This window comes from Lacerta agilis, chromosome 6, assembly GCF_009819535.1.
Source record: "Lacerta agilis isolate rLacAgi1 chromosome 6, rLacAgi1.pri, whole genome shotgun sequence".
Lineage (NCBI taxonomy): Eukaryota > Metazoa > Chordata > Lepidosauria > Squamata > Lacertidae > Lacerta > Lacerta agilis.
The window spans coordinates 41187277-41212309 of NC_046317.1; the positions used below are offsets into that span (position 1 = coordinate 41187277).

Below are 25033 nucleotides of genomic sequence, written 5' to 3' on the forward strand. Positions count from 1 at the left end.
ACCAAGGGGCAGCATGGTGCAGTGAATACTGTGTTTGGATTGGGTGTGATAAATTTAGGATCAAATACTTGATCAGAATATAGATGAGCAGATTACTATGGTCACAATCCAGAGTTGCATTACTGGTTTTACATGCCCACTGGAGTTTGGGGCTTGTGTTTCTCAGAAGCTAAAAAGCAAACTGTGTTTTTAAAATTTGAGATGAGAATTGCAAATTATTTTGCATTTTTAATATTTTGTTGGGAGCTGCCCAGAGTGGCTGGGGCAACCCAGTTAGATGGGAGGCATATACATAATCCATTATTATTAGTAGTAATAGTAGTGGTGGTGGTGGTGGTAGTAGTAGTAGTAGAAATGGCATGTCTTGAAAATATTATCTGTTGTACATCCCCATAGTACTGAGGCAGTGTAACTGCTGTACCTTTACCTAAGTAAGCATAGTTTGTTGTATAACAGTACATTCTACTCTGATTGGCAACAGCTTTCCAAAGTCTCAGACAACATTCTGTTCTAGTCCTACTATCTGAGATTTTTTTAAATCAAGTTTGAACTTGGGATCTTCTCTATGTGACATATACACTCCATCACTGAGCTGCAAACCTTCCTTCTTCAGCTTATTTAGTCCTTTTAACTGCATCAGCGTAAGTATAGTGTCCAGATCAAGGAAAATAATAGTACCATTCTGTTTTGCCTTGGTCAGACTATTTTGCCTTGGTCAGGTTTGAGCAGGACTTCCCCAAATTACATTCTGATGGGATCCCAGAATGTCCTGTTTTTTGGTCCAGCACTCAGGCGTGAGCTGGTTCACACCAGAATACAAGACCAAAAGACACTCATTTTTGGGTACTGCACTTGTGCAAGAGCTCAGGACACCCCCCCCCCCCAAGAGTGTCCTGATATTGATAAATGGGATGATGGAGGATAAGGAATTCTGTGAGATCGGGGATTTAATCTGAGACCTCTATGCAGAGCATGCACTCTATTTACCACAGAGCTACAACCTTTCTGAAGCAGCTATGCTTACATTCCAGTCTACCATTCTGCATATGGGAATGCATATTGAAACTCTGTTGCAGCTCATGGACCTTGGGAAACACAGATAAAAAGGAAAACATAGAACTATAAAGGGCAGAAACAACAAAGCAACATGAGGCTTTGCTTCAGCGTGATGGGAGAGGAAGAAAACACATCAAGTCACCCTGCTTTACTTTCCCTGCTTCACTGATTAACATTGGCCCCACAACTCAGACAAACAGACCACACACTGAACTGCTGCACACCTTTATGTAGTTTGTTCTGGAACAACAGAGTAACTTTTTTATTTTTTCCTGACAAATACAGATGTGGTCTTTTACTCTGCCCTGTGTTACAAATGCTGTGCAACTTAATTGGGCATTGGCAGAATGCTTGCTTAAACCATTATACATTGCAAGAAATTAGTAGAAATCCAAAGGTTAAGAACAGTGAGAAATGAGAAGGCAATGTTTTATGTGAAAATTAGATACAAATAAATAAACTATGTGAACATTGGTACAAAAGCAGGAAGCGATATCATTACTAATCAATCTTGAACATTCTGTCTCTTGCAGATGTCGATACAAAGTTATGTGCTACAATAATTGTAGTGTAGGCTCTCTGGTAATTACTGTTGTTCATTTGGCATGTTTGGAAAAAAGAAAGAACGAAAGAAAAGAGTCTTGCAGTCAGCAGCTGCAAATCTCTAAGGAACAAGCAAAAAGATAGCAGAAGGGTGATAGTCATCCATCATTCCTGACAATTTCACAGCCTAGAATAACTTGACAGAGACCCAGAACAAAATGTTATTGAGAATTGAATGCTGCTAAGCTGAGTGAATTGACTCTCTGATGACGAAGTGGGACTTGCTTAAAGTGGCTGGTCACGTTTTTGTTTTATTTATTTATTCTGCGCTATACCTGTTCCTCTGTAGTGGACATGCTGGAATCTTTTTCTGGCCCAGGGTCATTGTGGGATGCCACATCTTTGCAGGGAATTACCTTTTAAAAAAAAGTAAGGCTGTCATGTTTAACGAATTGCATCGTTGATTAATTATCTCCTTTCCACCAATTAATCATTCAATTAAATCTAAATAAATATGCATGTTAACACAAGCTTCCATTCACTGTTAGAAAGAAAAGCCTACCGTATACTGATTCTTAATACAACAGGAAACTGAAATCGACTCAAAAATAGAAAAAAGTGTTCTTAATTCATAGCTTCACTGATTAACATTGTTCCCACAACTCAGACAAACAACTCAGACAAACTATAATGTGCTAGCCATTATTACAACAACATAGCCTAAATCTAAGACAGAAGTTAAGCATGATTAAGACTAAACATTTCAATGGGTTAAGCAAGTTTAACTCTGGGTTGAATTCACCCGTTGTTGTTGTTGTTGTTGTTTGCCGTAATGGATAACCCTGGCTATTATTTGAAAAACACTTTAACCCAAGTATGAATATCCACTTTAGCCTTAGTTCTCCACTGGTAAAAGGAAAATGGAGATTCTCAGGAAGATTATAGGGATAAAGTGGAATTATAAGGTACTACAGGTGTTAATCGCTTTGCCAATGCGTAATCATATTTGCGTAATCGTCAACACTGCTTTGTGAATGGTCACTGCAATTATTCTACATACATTTATGCTTTAACACAGTATCACTGTATTTCTTTCATTTCATTTCCCTTTGGCATCACTGCTAGCATTTCTCTCTCACTCTGCCAAGTGTACCTGTGTCTACCAGCTGAGGATAACACGCATCTGATGAAGTGGACGATAATACACAGAAGCTTATGCCATAATAAATCAGTTAGTCTTTAAGGCTTGAAAAGACTTTCTGTTGTTTTCACTTCGAGAGACTGACAAAGTTAGCCCTCTGGAAATTGCTTTCGAAACTTGTTTATTTCAGGCTTAGCCAACTTTCAAATTCTTGAGGGCCACTCTAGACCAGGTGGTGGAACAATCCAAATCCCTCACAGATTGTCAGGCCTTATAGTAACATTGGTATGCTTGGTAGTAAGTGCTTCTTAGGTATGTGCTCAGATAGCATTACGTCATTGAAGGGAGGGTGGCTGCAAACCAATGAATTTAGCAAAATACACTTTCAAAAGGCAGAATTAATAGTGTTCTTTGCCCTTCATAATACGCATGAGAGGGAAACAAGGGTGGTATCCACTGTTACTCATACTCAGAGTAAACCCATTGAAGTCAATGCATTTATTAAAATGCATTTATAAACCACTTAGTATTTCAAAAATATCCTAACAGTAGTTCTTTTTATTTTAATAACTCAACTCTGGTTATGATTTAGTTGGTTATCACCCAATAATGTAAAAACATACATTGATCCATTGATTTTTGTACCATTGAAGCTGCTTTAAAAAACCCCCACTACTACTAATCTTGATTTGAAATTTGTTGGCATTACTTAGTTGTTGTTCAGTCGTTCAGTCGTGTCCGACTCTTCGTGACCCCATGGACCAGAGCACGCCAGGCACGCCTATCCTACACTGCCTCTCGCAGTTTGGCCAAACTGATGTTAGTAGCTTCGAGAACACTGTCCAACCATCTCATCCTCTGTCGTCCACTTCTCCTTGTGCCCTCCATCTTTCCCAACATCAGGGTCTTTTCTAGGGAGTCTTCTCTTCTCATGAGGTGGCCAAAGTACTGGAGCCTCAACTTCAGGATCTGCCCTTCCAGTGAGCACTCAGGGCTGATTTCCTTCAGAATGGATAGGTTTGATCTTCTTGCAGTCAATGGGACTCTCAAGAGTCTCCTCCAGCACCATAATTCAAAAGCATCAATTCTTCGGCGATCAGCCTTCTTGATGGTCCAGCTCTCACTTCCGTACATTCCTACTGGGAAAACCATAGCTTTAACTATACGTACCTTTGTCGGCAAGGTGATGTCTTTGCTTTTTAAGATGCTGTCTAGGTTTGTCATTGCTTTTCTCCCAAGAAGCAGGCGTCTTCTAATTTCGTGACTGCTGTCACCATTGGCAGTGATCATGGAACCCAAGAAAGTGAAGTCTCTCACTGCCTCCATTTCTTCCCCTTCTATTTGCCAGAAGGTGATGGGACCAGTGGCCAGATCTTAGTTTTTTTTTGATGTTGAGCTTCAGACTATATTTTGCGCTCTCCTATTTCACCCTTATTAAAAGGTTCTTTAATTCCTCCTCACTTTCTCCCATCAAGGTTGTATCATCAGCACATCTGAGGTTGTTGATATTTTTTCCAGCAATCTTAATTCCGGTTTGGGATTCATCCAGCCCAGCCTTTCGCATGATGAATTCTGCATATAAGTTTAATAAGCAGGGAGACAATATACAGCCTTGTTGTACTCCTTTCCCAATTTTGAACCAATCAGTTATTCCATATCCAGTTCTAACTGTAGCTTCTTGTCCCACATAGAGATTTCTCAGGAGACGGATGAGGTGATCCGGCACTCCCATTTCTTTAAGAACTTGCCATAGTTTGCTGTGGTCAACACAGTCAAATGCTTTTGCGTAGTCAATGAAACAGAAGTAGATTTTTTTTGGAACTCTCTAGCTTTCTCCATAATCCAGCACATGTTTGCAATTTGGTCTCTGGTTCCTCTGCCCCTTTAATCTGGGCTTAAATACTCCCATAAAAGGTAATCAACATTTCAAACTGGCATAGAAACTAAAATTACAAATTAAATTGAGACATGATCATTATTTTCAGAATGCCATTGCAAAACAGGAACCCCCCCCCAAAAAAAAACCAGCCAAAGGGTTATAATATATACAGTATTGCTTGTAAACAGTAGTTGTCAAATATCTCTGTTGAGGAAAATATAAACTGGTAATATAGATAGGTAGTACACTGGTACCAGAGCCTGCAATAAACCCAGATGCCAACTTTGCTGCCACATACACCTGGACAACACCATTATTGGCCCCAACAACATCAAACATACCATCTCAGGACTATTTAATTGCTCATCTTCTAACATTGTGTATGCCATCAAATGCCAACAGTGCCCTTCAGCTGTCTATATTGGACAAACAGGCCAAACCCTACACCAAAGGATAAATGGACATAAATCTGATATCAGGAATCACAAGACAGAGAAACCAGTAGGAGAACACTTCAGTCTCCCAGGACATTCTATACAAGATCTCAAAGTAGCTGTTTTACTACAAAGGAATTTCAAAAATATACAGGAAAGAGAAGTTGCTGAATTGCAACTAATTACCAAACTTAAAACCATGGAGATACCTGGTCTGAACAAAGACATTGGATTCTTATCTCATTGTACATGACACAGCTATCTTTAGCCATCTCACCCCTTGCCCTTTCCTGTAAGACCAATTGCAGTCGTTAACAGTCATCAACAGGTTTTCCACACCTATCAGTCAATCACCCATTCCCACCACCCTTCTGAGTAATACCCCTCCCCACTCTCTCACTATATATAAGGGTCTGGTGACTTCTGTTTCAGTGTATCTGAAGAAGTGTGCATGCACACGAAAGCTCATACCAAGAACAAACTTAGTTGGTCTCTAAGGTGCTTCTGGAAGGAATTTTTTTTATTTTTTATTTTGTTTTGGTAATATAGAGTCAAAGATTAAGTGACCACATTTAATTTAAAATTTGAAAGTAGGAAAGTTTAGAATCCACTACATTTAAGTGTGAGCTTTCTATTTTTGCTTGTGTTTGCATGAAAATAGTAAAATACACTGGAGTTTTGGCCAATAAGAGTTAGGTTTTTAAAGCTGATTACAGTTTTGTGCTGTATGCAGTACAATGTGATCACAAAGATAGCTGTGTATGTTGACTCTACCCAGTTGCTCCCACTGCAGTTCCCTATCCCACATCCCAGGCTTTTCTCGATGATCTTCCAACTCTGTTTAGGAGTGCATTGCCTGGAGTGGAGAGGAGGAACTGGGGATTTCCCCTTGTGTGAGCATCCTTATGCTGGCACAGCACTGGATACCAGGCTATATTTGTGGAATGAATACAGTGATTTGAACCATGACACTGTCATTCTACCTCAATACACTGAAATTGAAAAGACCTAGAAATCCTCATGGTATTTTGCAATATTCTGTCTGTAAAGAATAGAAAACATAAGAATGGCCAAAACCTGTCCTCAGATATACATTATATTTGACAAATATGGCTATATATTTTTATTTTTCAAAATGAAATCAAAATTAATTAATTCCAAGGCTGATACATATCAAACACTGACACAAGCAAAGTTCCAAAAGAGCTCTACATTGCACACACATTTTTATCCTAGCAAAGAACAAGGGCAATTCAGTTGTCTTTGCTTCTTTACCCCTTGGGATGACCTTTCACAATAAGAATTGTCAGTGCCTTATTTATAATGGCAGATCTCAAGTTTGATTCTGGCAGGTTTTGATCACTTGATGGCCCAAAAGCTTTCCAACACAGAAGAATCTGATGCTTTTTTGGCATCCTGCAGTGTGTTTAAACCTCAAAAGCAACTTTTAGTCCCAGAAGTGAATTACTGAAGTGGTGTAAACAAAACACGAACGTCACAAAATGATGAAAATCTCATACAAAATATCTTTGTCAGATGGATGACAATTCCACATTGCCTGAAAGGCATCTGCAACAAATGTATATTCTGTAAATAAAACTCTGATTTACCAAAGAAAACTGAAAACAAACAAGCAGAAACATCAATAATTTAAATGATTATTTGTTTATGAAACACAGAAAGCGGCACAAAACATCAAATATCAATTATTTATCGCTGCTCATTGTTCTGTGACAGCAGAATTTTAGAAACATACTCTTGGGTCACATTAACATATGCAATATAACAGGTCACCTAGAATGACAGACTGCTTTCACAAGACTTGCTTGAGTTTATTCTTGAATTCCCTGCACCTACATTTAGCTTATTCAAACATTAATGTTCTGTTTCGCTTTTTAACAAAAGGTTATGCCTGCAATTATATACACTGATATTGCTCAAATATTGTGCCCTTTTGTGTTCTGTTGCGTGTAAGGTTGTGCTGAATGTTCTCCACGAAATATTTTCAGCATGAAAGGGAGGCTTTCCAGGACATTGGAAAAGTTTCTCAGAACACAGAGCCCCCTCTCCATGCAAAATACAGAGCTCCCCTCCTCCTTTCAGGCCTTTTCTCTCTAGCCATGACTTGACCAGCAGCACCATTTTGACATGAAGGCATTTCACCTGTTTGCCATTCTTCCAAGTCAGGTTGTTATGTAGCAGCTCAGATGTGTTTACATGGCAGCATTGCCGAGGGCAAACAAAGCTAGTTCAGAATGATGACAATGTTTGTTTATTTATGGTTTCACAAAATGAGAAATGGGGTGTTGAGCAGGGACAAACATTTGATCACCTTGTCGGACAAAGAATGCCAATTAAGAGCATGTCCATCAAGAATGCCATTCTACCTATCCTGTGCTGCGGGCAGGGCTTAACATACTTTTAAAATGTATTGACTAGTAACTTTCACCACTTCCTTGATTCTATGTAGGTCTGGATGAGGAAGAAGTTTATTTACCTGAGCGGAGGGTAATAGCTTTTAGCAAGCTATTTGGTTGCTGCCCAGACAGGGCCTGAGTCTGTTCACTTTTTCTCTCCTTAGCTTGTAGCATGCACCAAACAACTTTGCACATAGAGGGGACTATGAGCTAGATAAAATACGGTGTCAATTCCAGAACTCAAATCAAAAGATTTATTCACGTTGTCAAAATAAGAAATAGCAAATAAAGTGAATAAAACAGTTCTAAATAATTCTATCCTAGACAGTCCTACAGAGTATCGACAACTTGCCATGCTAGGCAAAGATGCAGATGAACCCAGTAACGTTTATTTCCCTATGGTCAGGAGAAATAGATTGATGTGGTGGGGTGGGGTGGGGTGAGAAAACTATAGATTAGCCTTGGGTAGACTTATCTGACAAGAGATCCTTGATTTATGTATCTTTATGTTTGGAAGTAAATATATTGGGAGATAGTAGGAATATTTCCTTATTCCTTCCTGCTAGACTAAACTTTGATTGTGTACTTTGGGTGTGACCAGCCAACTCTTGTGGAATGGAGTTCATAGTTTCTTGGCTCCATTCCACATATGGAGATATCATTAAAGAGGCAAGTCCTGTACCTCCACAATGACCAGTGATCAAAGTTTCTGAAAGCTGAAAGGAGTTGGCAAGCACTTCCTCTTTTGCAGATATCTTGTCTATTTTGTTCATGAAGCATTAACACAGCAGTACACTCCCTTTAGAGATCTGTCATCCTTTTATTCCGCAAAAGATTGATCCTGCTCACACACGATTACCCAATACTAGCGTCCTCATTAAGCTGGTGGAGCAGGGGCACAGAAAAACCTCGTTGCCAGCAGCATCTTGCATGGAGCCAGGCAGACCAGTAAGGCTGGGGGTGCTTGTGCACACTGGCGAGAGCACTCATGTGTTCACAGAATCCTCACCTCACCTCACTGCTGCCTGCCCCACCCCCATAGTGCAATCCTGCTATCAGATGGCTGGCTCTGCACTCTCACCTCTCTGCACCAGCCACTCCTGCCACTTGGCTTCCACATTAAGAGTCCTAAAATGGTGCTTAAAGTACTACTTTTTTCAGACTTGAATGCATTATGCACAAGTCTTTTTCCCTGAGTGGGTGCTTTCTCCCTGGAACGCTTTTCCTTGGAAATCCCACCAAATATATCCCTTCAGAACTATAGTAAGCTGAGGCTGACTTTGTTGACTCAAAACTGGTTTTGGTGTGTTGATGCTGCGTTTGTGGCTTTCATACTGCAAACTCCTCATTTTGGATTACCTTTATTGCTGTGTTTTATCTAGTGTTGTACTTTACATTTTGCTGTTGCCATGGGCTGTATTTGTAACCTTTTGGAAGGCCAAATAGGTTACAAATATTTAAAATAATTCATTTAGCAGCCAAGCTTAAAGAATCAGATATCCACATTTCTCTTATTTTCTTCTGAGCAGATGCATGCTCAAGACGGAAATTATACCAAAAAAAACCCAGTAGTGACATTACAGTACATAAGAGATTTTAATTTTAGCACATAGAAAGAATAAAATTGGCTCAATGCAGTTAGATTTTCCATTTTTATAAATCCCAGGGCTGCTCTAAGGTTACAACAGATACTATAAAGTACTGATTCTATGCCTTAATATAATAGATATCATTTATTATTTGGGTGACAGATAGTGGGAGGGAATGGTATGGACAAATTGCTTGATGCTATAATATTTTTATAAGGCTATAACTACATTAATATTCAAATTACAACTGGTATAATAGCATCATTTGGTGCTTAGGAGTTCTGAATATGTCAGCTTCACTTGCCAGTTTACTTCGGAAGCAAATTAGTAGTCAAGTTGAGCATCAGTCAGTACTATTGTTGCAATGCCTCCTTTCATCAGAAAAATATAGAAAACAGGGATGTAAGAATAAACACTGACGGGTCGGGTGACATCATCAAAAGCAATTTGTTATGAACTTGGGTATGAAGTATCACAGGTGTGAAAATGAATGTGTGAAGGTTCTTATATTTAGAAATTCTGGTCATATGGTATATGTTTTACCCTATTTAAATACCAAATCTGAAAGGGGATAAATCTTTTGCTACACATTGACCGTGAGACGGCATACCATTCCCTTAGCTGTTTGCTCACCCACTGGCTCCTGCTTAAGCAAATGGACAGGTTGCCTTGGTTCCTTTCCTGCTGCCTGGTGAGAGGAGTACAGGGGAAGAACAGGTACTCTTTTTTTCTTTAAAAACCAGGATGACTGTACAAATGCCTGGTCATAGGAAACTAACCAGCTAATTGATACTACAATTATGTAGATAAAAAACTGTTGCTTGGTGACACCAGCTTCAATATCACCATTTATTACCAGCATTTTTGTCTCCAATTAACAAAGCAGATGGAACCTGCTACTATCAATGGGGGCGAAGACTGCAGGGACAGACAGGCAGGGTAGCCGAGTGTCTATCACCATAACACCCTTTCTGAGGGTGACTAGGAGTGGATGTTGTGGAGGGAGGGTTTTTTATTTTTATTTTGCCACCACAATCACCCCAGATAAAGGTCTGTGATAAGCTATAGCTTGTGTTCAACCATATTTGTCACAAATCTGCCACTATCACTTGAGTACTCTTCCCTGTCATTTCATTGCCAGCATTCCTCAAATCACAAAATAATTAACTTGGCTGAGCTCCACTTCCATGGAGAGAATGTTCAGGAGCAATCATGTAAATGTCCTTGGCTATTTCTCTGTTGCAGAAGTCGACCACAGGTTTGACAGGATCAGCAGCTGGTGTGACAGGGAAATCCACAAGAACAGTCAGAAAATCATTCTGATCCTTTAGTCTTTTGGGTGGAGCCATCAGAACAGATCCCCTGCAAAGTTTTGGGATGCTGTTTTGGTTTAGTTGTTTAGTCATGTCTGACTCTTCGTGACACCATAAACCAAAGCACACCAGGCACTCCTGTCTTCCACTGCCTCCTGCAGTTTGGTCAGACTCATGTTGGTAGCTTCGATAACACTGTCCAACCATCTTGTCCTCTGTTGTCCCCTTCTCCTTGTGCCCTCCATCTTTCCCAACATCAGGGTCTTTTCCAGGGAGTCTTCTCTTCTCATGAGGTGACCAAAGTATTGGAGCCTCAGCTTCAGGATCTGTCCTTCCAGTGAGCACTCAGGGCTGATTTCCTTAAGAATAGATAGGTTTGATCTTCTTGCAGTCCATGGGACTCTCAAGAGTCTCCTCCAGCACCAGAATTCAAAAGCATCAATTCTTCAGTGATCAGCCTTCTTTATGATCCAGCTCTCACTTCCATACATTACTACTGGGAAAACCATAGCTTTAACTATACGGACCTTTGTCGGCAAGGTGATGTCTTTGCTTTTTAAGATGCTGTCTAGGTTTGTCATTGCTTTTCTCCCAAGAAGCAGGCATCTTCTAATTTCGTGACTGCTGTCACCATCTGCAGTGATCATGGAACCCAAGAAAGTAAAATCTCTCACTGCCTCCATTTCTCCCCTTCTATTTGCCAGGAGGTGATGGGACCAGTGGCCATGATCTTAGTTTTTTTGATGTTGAGCTTCAGACCATATTTTGCACTCTCCTCTTTCACCCTCATTAAAAGGTTCTTTAATTCCTCCTCACTTTCTGCCATCAAGGTTGTGTCATCAGCATATCTGAGGTTGTTGATATTTCTTCCTGCAATCTTAATTCTGTCTTGGGATTCATCCAGTCCAGCCTTTCACATAATGAATTCTGCATATAAGTTAAATAAGCAGGGAGACAATATACAGCCTTGTCATACTCCTTTCCCAATTTTGAACCAATCAGTTATTCCATATCCACTTCTAACTGTAGCTTCTTGTCCCACATAGAGATTTCTCAGGAGACAGATGAGGTGATCAGGCACTCCGATTTCTTTAAGAACTTGCCATAGTTTGCTGTGGTTGACACAGTCAAAAGCTTTTGCGTAGTCAATGAAGCAGAAATAAATGTTTTTCTGGAACTCTCTAGCTTTCTCCATAATCCAGCGCATGTTTGCAATTTTGTCTCTGGTTCCTCTGCCCCTTCGAAATCCAGCTTGCACTTCTGGGAGTTCTCGGTCCACATATTGCTTAAGCCTGCCTTGTAGAAATTTAAGCATAACCTTGCTAGTGTTTGAAATGAGCGCAATTGTTCGGTAGTTGTAGCATTCTTTGCACTGCCCTTCTTTGGGATTGGGATGTAGTCTGATCTTCTCCAATCCTCTGGCCACTGCTGGGCTTTCCAAACTTGCTGGCATATTGAGTGTAGCACCTTAACAGCATAATCTTTTAAAATTTTGAATAGTTCAGCTGGAATATCATCACTTCCACTGGCCTTGTTGTTAGCAGTGCTTTCTAACGCCCATTTGACTTGCTCAAGGTCAGCAACCACACTACCTGGGGTGTATGAGACCTCCATATCTTTCTGGTATAATTCCTCTGTGTATTCTTGCCACCTCTTCTTGATGTCTTCTGCTTCTGTTAGATCCTTTCCACTTTTGTCCTTTATTATGATAATCTTTGTACAAAATGTTCCTTTCATATCTCCAATTTTCTTGAACACATCTCTGGTTTTTCCCATTCTGTTGTTTTCCTCTATTTTTTTGCATTGCTCGTTTAAGAAGGCCCTCTTGTCTCTCCTTGCTATTTTTTGGAAATCTGCATTCAGTTTCCTGTATCTTTCAGTATCTCGCTCACATTTTGCTTGCCTTCTCTCCCCCACTATTTGTAAGGCCTCATTGGACAGCCACTTTGCTTTCTTGCATTTCCTTTTCATTGGGATGGTTTTCGTTGCTGCCTCCTGCATAATGTTGCGAGCCTCCATCCATAGTTCTTCAAGCACTCTATCCACCAAATCTAAATCCTTAAACCTGTTCCTCTCTTCCACTGTATATTAATAAGGAATTTGATTTAGATTTTATCTTACTGGCCCAGTGGTTTTTCCTACTTTCTTCAGTTTAAGATGGAATTTTGCTATAAGTAGCTGATGATCTGAGCCACAGTCAGCTCCAGGCCTTCTTTTTGCTAACTGTATAGAGCTTCTCCATCTTTGGCTACAGAGAATATACAGTGGTGCCTCGCAAGACGAAATTAATTCGTTCCGCAAGTGTTGTCATATAGCGGAAATTTCGTCTTGCGAAGCATGGTCAGAGGAAGCGCGGTTTTACAAAAAACAAACAAACAAACCACAAAACATTTTCATTTTGCGAGTCACGGCCATAGGAAAATTCGTCTTGCAAGTCACCCTTTCGTTAGCGAATGCCTTTCGTCTAGCGAGGCATTCGTCTTGCGAGGTACCACTGTAATCAATCTGATTTCGATGCTGCCCATCTGGTGATGTCCATGTGTAAAGTCGTCTCTTGTGTTGATGGAAAAGAGTGTTTGTGATGAGCAGCTTGTTCTCTTGACAGAACTCTATTAGCCTTTGCCCTGCTTCATTTTGAACTCCAAGGTCAAACTTGCCAGTTGTTCCTTTATCTCTTCACTCCCTACTTTAGCATTCCAATCCACTATAATGAGAAGAACATCCTTCTTTGGTGTCATTTCTATAAGGTGTTGTAAGTCTTCATAGAATTGGTCAATTTCAGTTTCTTCAGCACTGGTAGTTGGTGCATAAACTTGGATTACTGTGATGTTAAAAGGTCTGCCTTGGATTCATATTGAGATCATTCTATCATTTTTGAGATTGCATCCCAGTACAGCTTTTGCCACTCTTTTGTTGACTATGAGGGCCACATCCCATTTCTTTGGTATGCAAGTGATCCTAAATCTGACCAGATAACCATCTGTCTATGAAAACAGAACTGTATCCAAGCCTGTATCTAGATCACCTTCATCCTATCGAGCACAAAAAACCTAGTCCAGCCTGTGTCCAGCTGACTGTGTGGGGCCAGAAATCACCAATTTTGGCAAATTAATAACAATGAAAACCTTTCAATTTTGTTGTTTATCTTACACCTGAAACTAAGTTTCTGATATTAGAATAGTAATGCTATACAACAACAAACATGCATTGTTCCACTACCATTATCATTGAAATTTGAAATTAAATCTTACATTTTGTAACTATTCTGTAGTATGAAAGAAGATTAAGAGAGACCTAAACTTGAATAGCAAAGCCTGTGATTAACCTTGTAATGGCAATAAAAGCCATTCAAACTACAACAAAATATCACCAAAGGCCTTCCTGTCTAACACTGAATTAAACCCAATCTGTGTTTAATTATTGGAGAATCTCTGATTTCTTTCTATTTTTTTTTATTTTTATTTTTACAGAAAGACATAATCCCTGTGATGCTACCAGTATTTTAGCTAATTTGCTGTTCTGGAGACCATCTGTTTTCCCCACATTCGGCAATATAGTAATAATTTTTTGTTCCTTCCTTATGTATCAAGTCTTCCTACTTCCTTCTTTCAACATTACACTATGTATTGCTCAGTTTCTCAATAGTCATGCAACAAAGTGTCCCTTGGCACCTTAAAAGCTAACACATTTATGATGGCATAAGCTCTTTTGAGATAGAGCCCCCAGCATCATATTTATAAAGGGATATCCTAGCTGGGAGAATGATATACACATTGATAACTGAAGAAACATACTATTTTCACATTCATTGTTTTAAGACCACACAACCGCTATATATATCTGCCTTCTGAGATGCATCTTATAGAAGGAGATGTGAAAAACCAGAGGATGTAGAGAGTCAAAGTTATAGCCTGCTCATATGATCAGGGCAAAAAGTAGATAGGATCAAATGCAAGGGCCATAGCATTAGTGCCCTGTTGCAAATCTTGGTGTTGCATGATGACTAAGAAGGCTGCAATTGCATTGCAAAAAGGCTTTCGCTTGTCAAACGGGGAAACAGTAGTAGATAGAATGAGGAAACAGGAACCATAAGAGCAAATCTATTCTCATCACTATGTCTTGTTGTTTAGTCGTCTTAGTTGTGTCGACTCTCCGTGACCCCATGAACCAAAGCATGCCTTGGAAACTCTCACTTTCTTCTCAAAGCTTCTCCTTTTTTATGTCCATGGAGTTTTCTTGGCAGAATACTAGAGTGGTTTGCCAGTTCCTTCTCCAGGTGGATCACATTTAGTCTAAACTCTTGGCTATGATCTGTCCGTCTTGGGTGGCCCTGCACGGTATAGCTCATAGCTTCTTAGAGTTATTCAAGCCCCTTCATCACAACAAGGCAGTGATCCATGAAGGGGTCACTATGTCTAAGGGAGCACAAAATGTTAACTGAAAAATACATGTAAGCTCCAAGGCTGGCAGCCCAATTGTTTTCACACAACACAGGTAGACGCACAAATGACTAATGTTGTACCACACACTGACCACGTCACAAACAGACACAATTGGTTATTGTCAGATTCTATTTCCATATTTTGATTTACATATCACATCTGATAGCCTACCATAAAAGCATTGCTTCATTGGTTAAAATACCAAAACTGTGAAACCTTGACTGATAAAAAGTAAATGGCGAGACTGCTGTTACAGTGTTGTCACTCAATTGTAACAAGAGGACAGTTGTGAAGAATTAATAAGGGCTCTGCAGTTTTTATTACATCAGATTATTATAAGAAACAAGGTTAGACCACTACAAATTTTCTGTAGGCCATGGATTTTCAGTCTGTAAATGAAGGTCCTGTAGCTAGAGTGTGGTAAGGCCAAAATTGCATAGGATGAAATTCATCATCACACTGTTCCAATACTTCCATGTGAAGAAGCACTACAGATTGCCTTATGGAACAATCCCCCCTCTCCTCCCACAACACAGTGTTCTGGAGGTTCTCCTGACCCCACTTCCTAGCCAATTTCAGGGTTGGGGTAGCAGGATGAAAGCCCCACTGCAAAAGGAGAAAGCCTTGGACACGGCTTCCATTGACACGCATTGAAAACTCTGTTTTTGTGAACAAAATTGATATGGATCTCCTTTGTTGTATCTGCACACAGTGGCACTGCACACATATATATTGTGACATATTAGCAACACATTATTTCTCCTAATACTTTTGGAACAGGACTCCCATGACACTGGTCATTGTGAAGGAAGGAAGAATGTCATCAAAGACATATTAAAGCAATATTATCATGAGAAAAAAAATGCCCATGATGAAACATTCTGTCTGTACAACAGCAACAGAAGTTCTGTCCCATGGAAAGTGAATCATGGGACCCTACCCAGTATACAGTTTCAATTGCAATGTTAACACTCCTGAATCTGTGGTAATTTCTTGTTAAACTTCATAGTGTTGCTTCTTTCTGCATAATAATACTTACCCTTAAGAATGGAAACTTGAATCACTCAGCTGCCTTCTCTTGAGGATTAAGATATCAGCAGATTTTGCAAGTAAACTTCTAAAGCAGCCAGCTGTTACCACCCACCTGCAGCCATAATAGTGATTGAAAAGAACATGGATGCCTAAACATGGATAGCTTTTCTAATTATGTGGAAACTGAGAAGTTTAATGCATGACCATACTTAAAATACTTTGTTGCAAAGTCTACTACCAAGGTACGGAATGTGCATCGTGGAATTTAAAATTTATAAACCGAAACAAACCACACATGGATTTTATATCAAGTATCTTGCAATTATTGCCAGAACAAAATAATCATTTCCAAATACTAATTGTCAAAAGTTTATTCATAAGAATGCACAAAATACAACCATCTGGCTATATTTTGTTAAAGGAAAGATAGCTGTTTTTTGCCATGTTTACGTTATAATGTATTCAGCTAAATACAGTCATTCTTCTCTGTCTTATTTTTTTTCCTCTTAAAGCAGCTTTAGTAGGAAGTCCAAGAAGTGGGGGAAAAGCATGCCAATATGTAAGCTCTCCTCTTCATTGCCATTTTAAATGAGTTCAGTAACAACCTATGCTTTGACAACTTAAACATAACAAGGCACAGGTGCTCCTGATTAACAAATCAGCTAGGGCTCTGTACAGTTCTCTCCACATGTGGGAATGAATTTTCTTGCCCTGACAGCAGACAGGCTTTAAATATTTGTTAACTGGTAGGGGAGGACTAAATGTCATAAATATTTAAATTTTAAAAAGAAGCAGCAGCTATGTATTATGTGAAAGGAGTGATTCAACTGGATATTTAAAACTGTAAATATTGCTGGCTGAACTAAAACTGAAAGGTGTAATGTTTACCAGTCTTTCTTGGCAGGTTTGTACAGAAGTTTGATTTATTTGCACAGTCACAAGTGGTACAAAAATTGGTTTGTGGCTGTTGTTATTAGTAGGCACCGTTCTTTGAACACCCAGAAAGTACAGTAAGCCCGTAACCTATGTCGGGGTTATGTTCCAGGGATCAGGCCTAAAGCCAAAATTACGTATAGTCAAAGCACATTGGGTTAATGGTGGGTAAGAGTGCCAAAGTCATTTTTCCTGGGCATCTGCCCCCTTTCCATTGTTTTTTTTAAATGGTGAAGGTCGTAAATCCATATGCATCCAACTGAAATGTGCCAAAGTTGCAGGCTGTATAAAAATAGTATATCTACCTTTGACAAATGTTCACATGAAATTTAACACACACAGGATTAAGTTCATAGCTCAGTTGTAGAGCACTTGCTTTTCACACAGAAGTTCCTAACCCCCAGCATATCCAAACATGACTGGAGAACACTCCTTTCTTAAACCCTGGGGAACCAATGCTAATTCATGCAGAAGAGGGTGAGAGAACCATTGGTCCTCCAGGTGTTACAACTCCCATCTGCCTTAGTCAGCATGACTAATGACCGAGGATGATGGGAGATGCAGTTCAGCAACATTCTGAGGGCCAAAGGTTCCCCACACCTGAAATCAAAGGGCTTTAACATCTCTCTGCCCTCAAACATGAAATAAAGTAGCACATGAAACACTATCTGCACTGCTTGTCACTGGTTGGAATGTGATGGTGGTGCTTATCCTGGAAGATAGGGTAAGTAGTTGTTGGTACGGGGGAGGGGGGTTAATTCAGGAAGTTTGAGACATGCTACTTTATAACAGAATGTTTCATTATGTTTTTATATATGTTGGAAGTTGCCCAGAGTGCCTGGGGCAACCCAATTCAATGGGTGGGGTATTATTATTATTATTATTATTATTATTATTATTATTATTATTATTATTATTATTCTGGTTAGTATCAACAATATGATGCAAGTATTGTATTGCTGAAATAAATACCAACTTCGTATTGCATGATTTAGTATCAGACTGTCACAATTAACCAAAAAAATATAAAGAAGGAAAAAGCACTCACGTAAAGCCAGCAGGAATATTTAAATTGCCTGCAAAAGGGGTGTGTGTGTGTGTGTCAAATCTAGCAGCTATTTATTTTATTTATGTCAGCAAATGTTTCCTTACTGTATCACAAGCTTGTATTACACTATTTCACTTCAGGATATATTTGTATATTTTAGTGAGCAAGCTGCATATTTTCTGTTTCTGTTAGGGTGTGTATTGACGTTATTACATTTTATATACTTCACTTGGTGGGCTATCTAGTAGAGTTTTACATGTACTGATAATATGCCATAGCTCCCGATTTTAATTTTAAACCTGGGGTTTATATGTTCCATTAGACTAGGGGCATAGTTTGATAAAGTTAATCGCTGCTATGAAATGATTTTAGGTAGCATAGCTTCCTGAAAGGACTGAAACTGCTCGCTAACTGCACTTGGGGAGAAAGTGGTTGAAACTGTATAATTATACTTTTTCAAATATTTATAAATTCACTGCTTAACCTAGTTGGTAAAATTTACCCAAAATTTGTAGCAGAGATAGGTGGGGACCCATTTGGTTGGGATGAGACCATTCTTAGTGTCTGCCATCTGTCCTGTGTTAGTCATTATCCACTTCGTAGAATTAGAAAGTTCCTTCATGCCAACCTCAGCATAAGTGCATTAAAGTAATAGAGGCACTTTGTTAGTTTTGATTATTCAGCAAGAACATCAGGTTTAACTAACCAATTTGCTCCAGCTTAATTTGGTTTTACAAACAGAAGTCAAATTAAACAGCTTCTATTTTATTTAAAATGCTTCTATTTTACAGTGTGGAATGAACACATTTTTATCATTGAATATTAATATCACAGACTGCCATATTGCTATTTTGGGAATGTAAACAGCAGAAACACAGCAACTGTACTAAATGGACATCCTGCCCATTGAAAAGTCAGCTTGAATATAGCAAATTGAAAACCACAATTAGTTAGTAAGTACATAATTAGTATAGGGATGCGGGTGGTGCTGTGGTCCAACCCACAGAGCCTAGGGCTTGCTGATCGAAGGTCAGCAGTTCGAATCCCCGTGATGGGGTGAGCTTTTGTTTGGTGGGAAGGTAAACGGCGTTTCCGTGCACTGCTTAGTCATGCTGGCCACATGACCCGGAAGCTGTCTGCAGACAATTACCGGCTCCCTCGGCCTATAGAGTGAGATGACAATTGCCGGCTCCCTCGGCCTATAGAGCGCCGCAACCCTAGAGTCGTCCGCAACTGGACCTAATGGTCAGGGGTACCTTTACCTTTACATAATTAGTACATACATCAGCCATGGGGAACCTGTGGCCCTCCTATGATGTTGGACTTCTAGTATCCCTAACCATTTGACATGCTGGATGAAACTGATTAGGAGTTGAAGTCTAACACCATCTGGGTATATACACTGGCTATCCTCATCAGCAGTAAACAAACTTGTCCACTTGGGAAGGTGAAGCAAGAATTCCAGTTGTATGTGAATACTTAATTCAACAGACCCCTCCCAAGAGCCCTGATTTTTCCCTATTGGCAGTCCCTGTTTTCAATCAGGTGCCCCAGGGTTTTGTTTGGATTTGGGGCACCCCGCTTTTGGTCTGCCACAGCAGCATCAGAAGGCAGCATGAGGGCTTATTCCCAAAGCCTCTTTAGTGCTTAATAACCTTTGGGATGGAGAAGGTTGGACTCTAGCACCCTGCAGAGCCCTCAAGCTTCCTGCCCTGAAGGCCTCTCCTCTTCCCCCTCCCGAGGGCACAAATCAATAAGGTTGCTTTGCTTTACTTTACTGACAATGCCAACATAGCCCCTTCACCTTGAGCCTTATTAGAAATGGACTAGAATAAACTTTGGGGAAAGAGTGTGCTTCCTGGTTTTTTCTTATCCATAGCTTGAGGCAGTTGTTGGCATTTAACATATTCTCCATGGGCCATAGATAAAATAGAAATCTGATCATTTTGTTTTGGGTTACCAAAGCAAGCAAGGGAGGGGGGAATCTTCTGAAAAGCATTGAGGTGCTTCGAAATAATCACAATCTACCCCCAAAGCACGGGGAGATTCTCCTCAATTAAGTATAGAGTTACAGAGCTCAAGGGATATGCTCTCGTTTTCCCCTCTCCTCTCCATGGTTGATTGTAGAACTCTATGGTTGACTGTAGGAGTCTTTGAAGTCACGTGCGTTTCAAGGAAAGGGCCAAGGATTGAAACTGGGTGGCAGTTGGTGTGGGAGTAAGAGGGCAAGATGAGGGAAGCAGTAACTGCTAGCAGGCTTGTAGAGAGGGAGATAGCAACATCCCCATGCACAGGAGAAAGCTGCGAGGAGGAAGCATGAGTCAACTGGCTCCTACTCACCCCGAATTTGTTCAGTCAAATGTTGGATGGTATGATTTAATTCTAACCTATTTGGCAACCGCTGACATGAATGTGTCATTCTGTTTGGTCATTAATTGGTCCTGGAAAGACAAAAGCCTTCCAGTTGGCACTGTCCATTGGTAATCTAATCACAGTGCTCATTTACATTTCTCAAGAGTGTCCCCCTCTATTCTGCCTTGTCACTCAAAAATATGGTATGGACTTGGGGCACTTTCTCCTTACTGCCTCACACAATCCTCACTTTTGCACTCCAAGACTGTCTAGTCATCCTGTGGTGGGAAATTTATATTGTCTTACCTCCATAAACCTTATGTCTTAAATAATCTTGCCCCGCCCCTAGATTCAGCCTCAGCTTAATCACCTTTGTCTCAGGTAACCCACTTAAGAAACCAAGTCCTTACAAGACGTATGTTTTTCAACTTACTTCAGTCATTTCCCCTGACTACCCAAGGGCGTGCTTGTTGGATCAATGCTTTGGTGACTTATCTATGGATATACCCTGTTGTGCCTTTGAAACTTATTTGGCCTACATAGTATATTGGTTTGAGCATTAAAGATTTTGGCAGAAACCATACTTCAGCACACCTGACACAAATATCTATGCCATCAGGTGTAGGGCAAATGGCCATGGTTTTGCCAAATGGCCTGGTGGGCCTAATTAGCCCCAATGGGCTGGAAGTTTCCCACCCCTGGTGTCAGGAGATTCATCCAGGCCCCATCTGGTGATTTCAGAGTGCAAGGTGATAAAATTTACCATTTATTATTAAAGGTTAAGAAATTGCTTACTTTTTAAATTAGAAACTATTTCCACTAATGGCTACTTGCTCAAATTCATTAGCCAGTTCTTATTCTAGTTCAGGTGTTCAACAAATACATTGCTATGTTTTGTTTTTTAACTGAAATGTCACACTGTGCCTGACATAGCCTGTGGTGTCTTATTAGGTAGGAAAGACTCCCCCCAACTGGTGTTTTGGTTTTGTGGTAGATTCAAAGCATATTCCCATGGGTTTTCTTTCATATCTTGTTTCTGGCAAGGAATACACAAGAGGCCTAGTAATAATAAATGTTCTATTTTTTTGCAGGTTTGCTCATATCTCCTTTCTTGTCTTCCCGTTTTCTTTTCTCTTTCTTTTCGCAACTGGAATGATTACCAGTAGAATACAATTAGCAACTTTCAGCAGTGCAAGGAGAATGCTGGGAAAATTAAATATATAAGCAAAAGCATTTCACATGCCCCTAAAGGATTTTTAAAACGATTGTCTTGTTTATATTTCAAAATTTGGCATCTGGTTACACAGCTCTAACATTGGTGATCTATGTGAAAGATATTTAATAAACAACTGAGATTCTCCCTCACCTTGTGTCTTTCAGAGAGTCATTTTCAACATTGTAAACTTCAGTAAAACAAAAAGCCTCTATCGGGATGGAATGGCTCCAATGGTGAAATCCACAAGCAGGCCGAAATGGTAAGTTACCATACCAGTTAATACTGTGTTTTTGGAAAAAGCTTTGCCCACAATACATCTTGGTACCAGTGGCATCACAGGGGGGCGGGGGGCGGTGTGCCCAGGTGCCATGTCAGGGTGTGTGTGACAAGAAGGCACCCCACGGGGTGCTCGCCTTGCTGCTCCTGGGCACTGTGATGCAAGCAGCCATCGTGCCACCACAGCCACATGTGGAGGATCCTCCGTTCATGGCTGCAGCCGTGAGCAGAGGATCCCACCACCGTCCGTATGGTGCTCAGGTGGTGCCGGTGGCAAACTGCACTGTATGTAGTGATGCCGCACATGCGCCCTACGTAGCGACGCCACAAATGCATCGTACGTAGTGGCACAACGCGTGCGCAGCCGGCGGTTTGCCCTGCCCTGGGTGTCGGTTAGCCTTCATTCGCCCCTGCCTGGAACTGCTGTTCTTTGTTTTATTTGGTTAAACTTGGATAATCTTTGTTTTCTTTGTATATACTTCAGCTATTGTGCTATTTCTCTCTCCACAACAGGAGCTAGTTGTTTTTATATTATGGCTTAACCTTGTGAGTGGCAGATTTGGCATAGGAGGGTAGTTATACAGCCCCATACCAGAGTCAGAGACAATAAACAATTTTCTTTTGACCTTTGCATACTATTTGACAGTTGACTCAGTTGGATGCTTTGCTGGTAAAGGTTGTTGCAAATTTTCATCAGTAGTCTCTTATAGTAAGATATGTGTATACAGTTACAGGTAGGTAGCCGTGTTGGTCTGCCATAGTCAAAACAAAATAAAATAAAAAATTCCTTCCAGTAGCACCTTAGAGACCAACTAAGTTTGTTCTTGGTATGAGCTTTCGTGAAGAAGTGTGCATGCACACGAAAGCTCATACCAAGAACAAACTTAGTTGGTCTCTAAGGTGCTACTGGAAGGAATTTTTTATTTTGTTTTGTTTTGAATATGTGTATACAGTTTACCTGATAAATGTGGAGGAGGCATTTGAGAGGTTAGTCACAGCAGAACAAGCCTAGAAAGCTAGATAAGATCAGGCTGCCTTGTTTTTGTTTTACTTTTTGCCACCGAAGAAGACCCCAGTTAATTGGGATTTTAGATGTTGCGATCTTGCTAGCAGAGATGCTTTTTGTAAATTAACCTCTTAGAACTAATTTTGGATGGAGTAAGACCAATAAAGTACCACATATGCAGGCATATGAACTATTATTGTTCTCTCATCCATTCCTTTCCCCAAAATCTTATTTGTAACAGCATCAAGCACCTTCTGAACCTTTCTATTTACAGAGTTAATTTCTAATTTTTGCTGTTAATTAAGTACCACTGATTTCCTCTTCATTATTCCCTTGATGTGGTTTCACATTGAAACATCAATCTGTAAAAATCTATGTAAAATAGGCCTACAAATATACAGACTTTTCTGTTGTTTTAAGGGATATTCTTGCACATATTCTTCAGTAACTTAAGTATTTCAGTGTTTCAAATTATTGTTCATATATACATTAAAACAGAGATTACTGTGCTCCTGAGAAGGAACTTTTCCTTGTTCTTCTTCGCCTTCAGGCATCTTTCCCACTATATACAAACAAGTTGACTAAATAAAACCAGTTACAATTTCATCAAACAGTGAGAAGTATTAAATACTGCAAGGGAAAATAAAAATAAAAGGCAGAAGGGGCACCGCTCAAAGCTATTTCTGCATGGACACAGAATGACATAGATTCATTTGGCAGCTATGTTGACTGCAATCTGTCTATAGATGCCATGTGCAGAATTTATTTCATTTCCTATTTGGAAAGGGGTATTGCCATTTTCCTCGGTTTGTCTGGAAATGGTTGGAGCTTAACTAATGCCCCTACACTTCAATAGCCATGGAATATAAGATACATTTTAGAACTAAATTAAAGCACCTAGAATTATGTTGTTACTTACTTACGTAAAATATTTTAAAGCCACCCCTGACAGTTAAGTCCAGTCACAGATGACTCTGGGGTTGCGGCGCTCATCTCGCTTTACAGGCTGAGGGAGCAGACAGTTTTTCTGGGTCATGTGGCCAGCATGACTAAGCTGCTTCTGGCACAATGGAACACTGAAACCAGAGCAGCACACGGAAACACCATTTACCTTCCCGCCAGAGCAGTACCTATTTATCTACTTGCACTTTGACCTTCTTTTGAACTGTTAGGTTGGCAGGAGCTGGGACTAAACAATAAGAGCTCACCCTGTTGCGGGGATTCGAACTGCCAACCTTCTGATCGGCAAGCCCAAGAGGCTCAGTCATTTAGACCACAGTGCCATCCGCATTCCTTTAAAGCCACACTTTCATATAAACATCAGAAGGGGATATACAAACTAAAGACACACAATTATGATGAAAACATTGAGCTTCCAGTGGTTCTACTCCTCTGGGCATAGGAGTCAACTCCTAGGGGCCGAGGGGTTTTCGCCTTCCCCAATAAAATATTTTAGGGGGCTGGTCTCCCCCCAAAGTTGATGGGCATTGCTATTCAAATGGTGCGCATGCACCACATAATGTGGGGCAGGGCTTATCAGCACTCCTTACTCCAAAATTCTGGGAGAGCTCTGGGAGAGCTGTTTGCAATATTTAAGGAAGAGCTTTCCAAACTTGTAATGTTGGCGACACACTTTTTATACAGGCATCTTTTCACAACACAGTAATTCAGTTTTACTAGCAAACTGGAGGTTAAGCAAACTCCTTTCCAGCCCTGGGAGGAGGGTGGGGAGCTTTTGTGCGACACACCTACACACTACAGCTGACACACTAACATGTCGTGACACACAGTTTGGAAAACTCTGATTTAAAGAGCCTGTACTGTAGCCTATTATACAGTTGCAGTTTCCTGTGTGGTTGTGGAGAATGAAAAGGTACAGTGGAATCATCCTCAGATTCTGAGGCGGATGGAAGAGCCATGTCAAAAGGCTCCCCTCAGGCTGAGGGGCTCCCTCAAGTTGGGGTGACTGCTGTAACATCTGTATTAGAGTCCTTCTTAGACCAACAGGGGACATGACAGCATCGGGAACTTCTGTGGTCTCCTTGTGGTTGCTGGTTGCTTGTGCAGAGGTTGTATATGAGAAGCACAGGCTCAAGCTGTTTGACTTGTTGGCGTCTATTGTTAGTAATATATCAAATATATTGCAAGGCGCTAAGTGACAAATATCATTGTATGTTATCAGATGCCACCATATATATTCTGAAAACCCATTGTTAGGGGTTTTATGTCAATTATGTCAGTCAGAACTCATGGCACTAAACCACAACTTCTGTGAAGTAATGTAGTGTTGTGTCATATCAAACTATATTGGTTGAATTTCACGGCATATAAGAAAAACACAATGAAACAGGAAAGA

At 40.2% G+C, this 25033-nt stretch overlaps 1 protein-coding gene across 1 annotated transcript in view; it reads left to right on the plus strand.

The window, feature by feature from the left end:
• The window catches only part of BEND5 (BEN domain containing 5), a 449709-nt gene that overhangs the window by 145503 nt on the left and 279173 nt on the right, over positions 1–25033 (plus strand). Inside the window, exon 4 of the mRNA XM_033152183.1 lies at positions 21560–21654. Within this exon, the coding sequence (XP_033008074.1) occupies positions 21560–21654 (95 nt within the window). The remainder of the gene's footprint in view (positions 1–21559; positions 21655–25033) is intronic.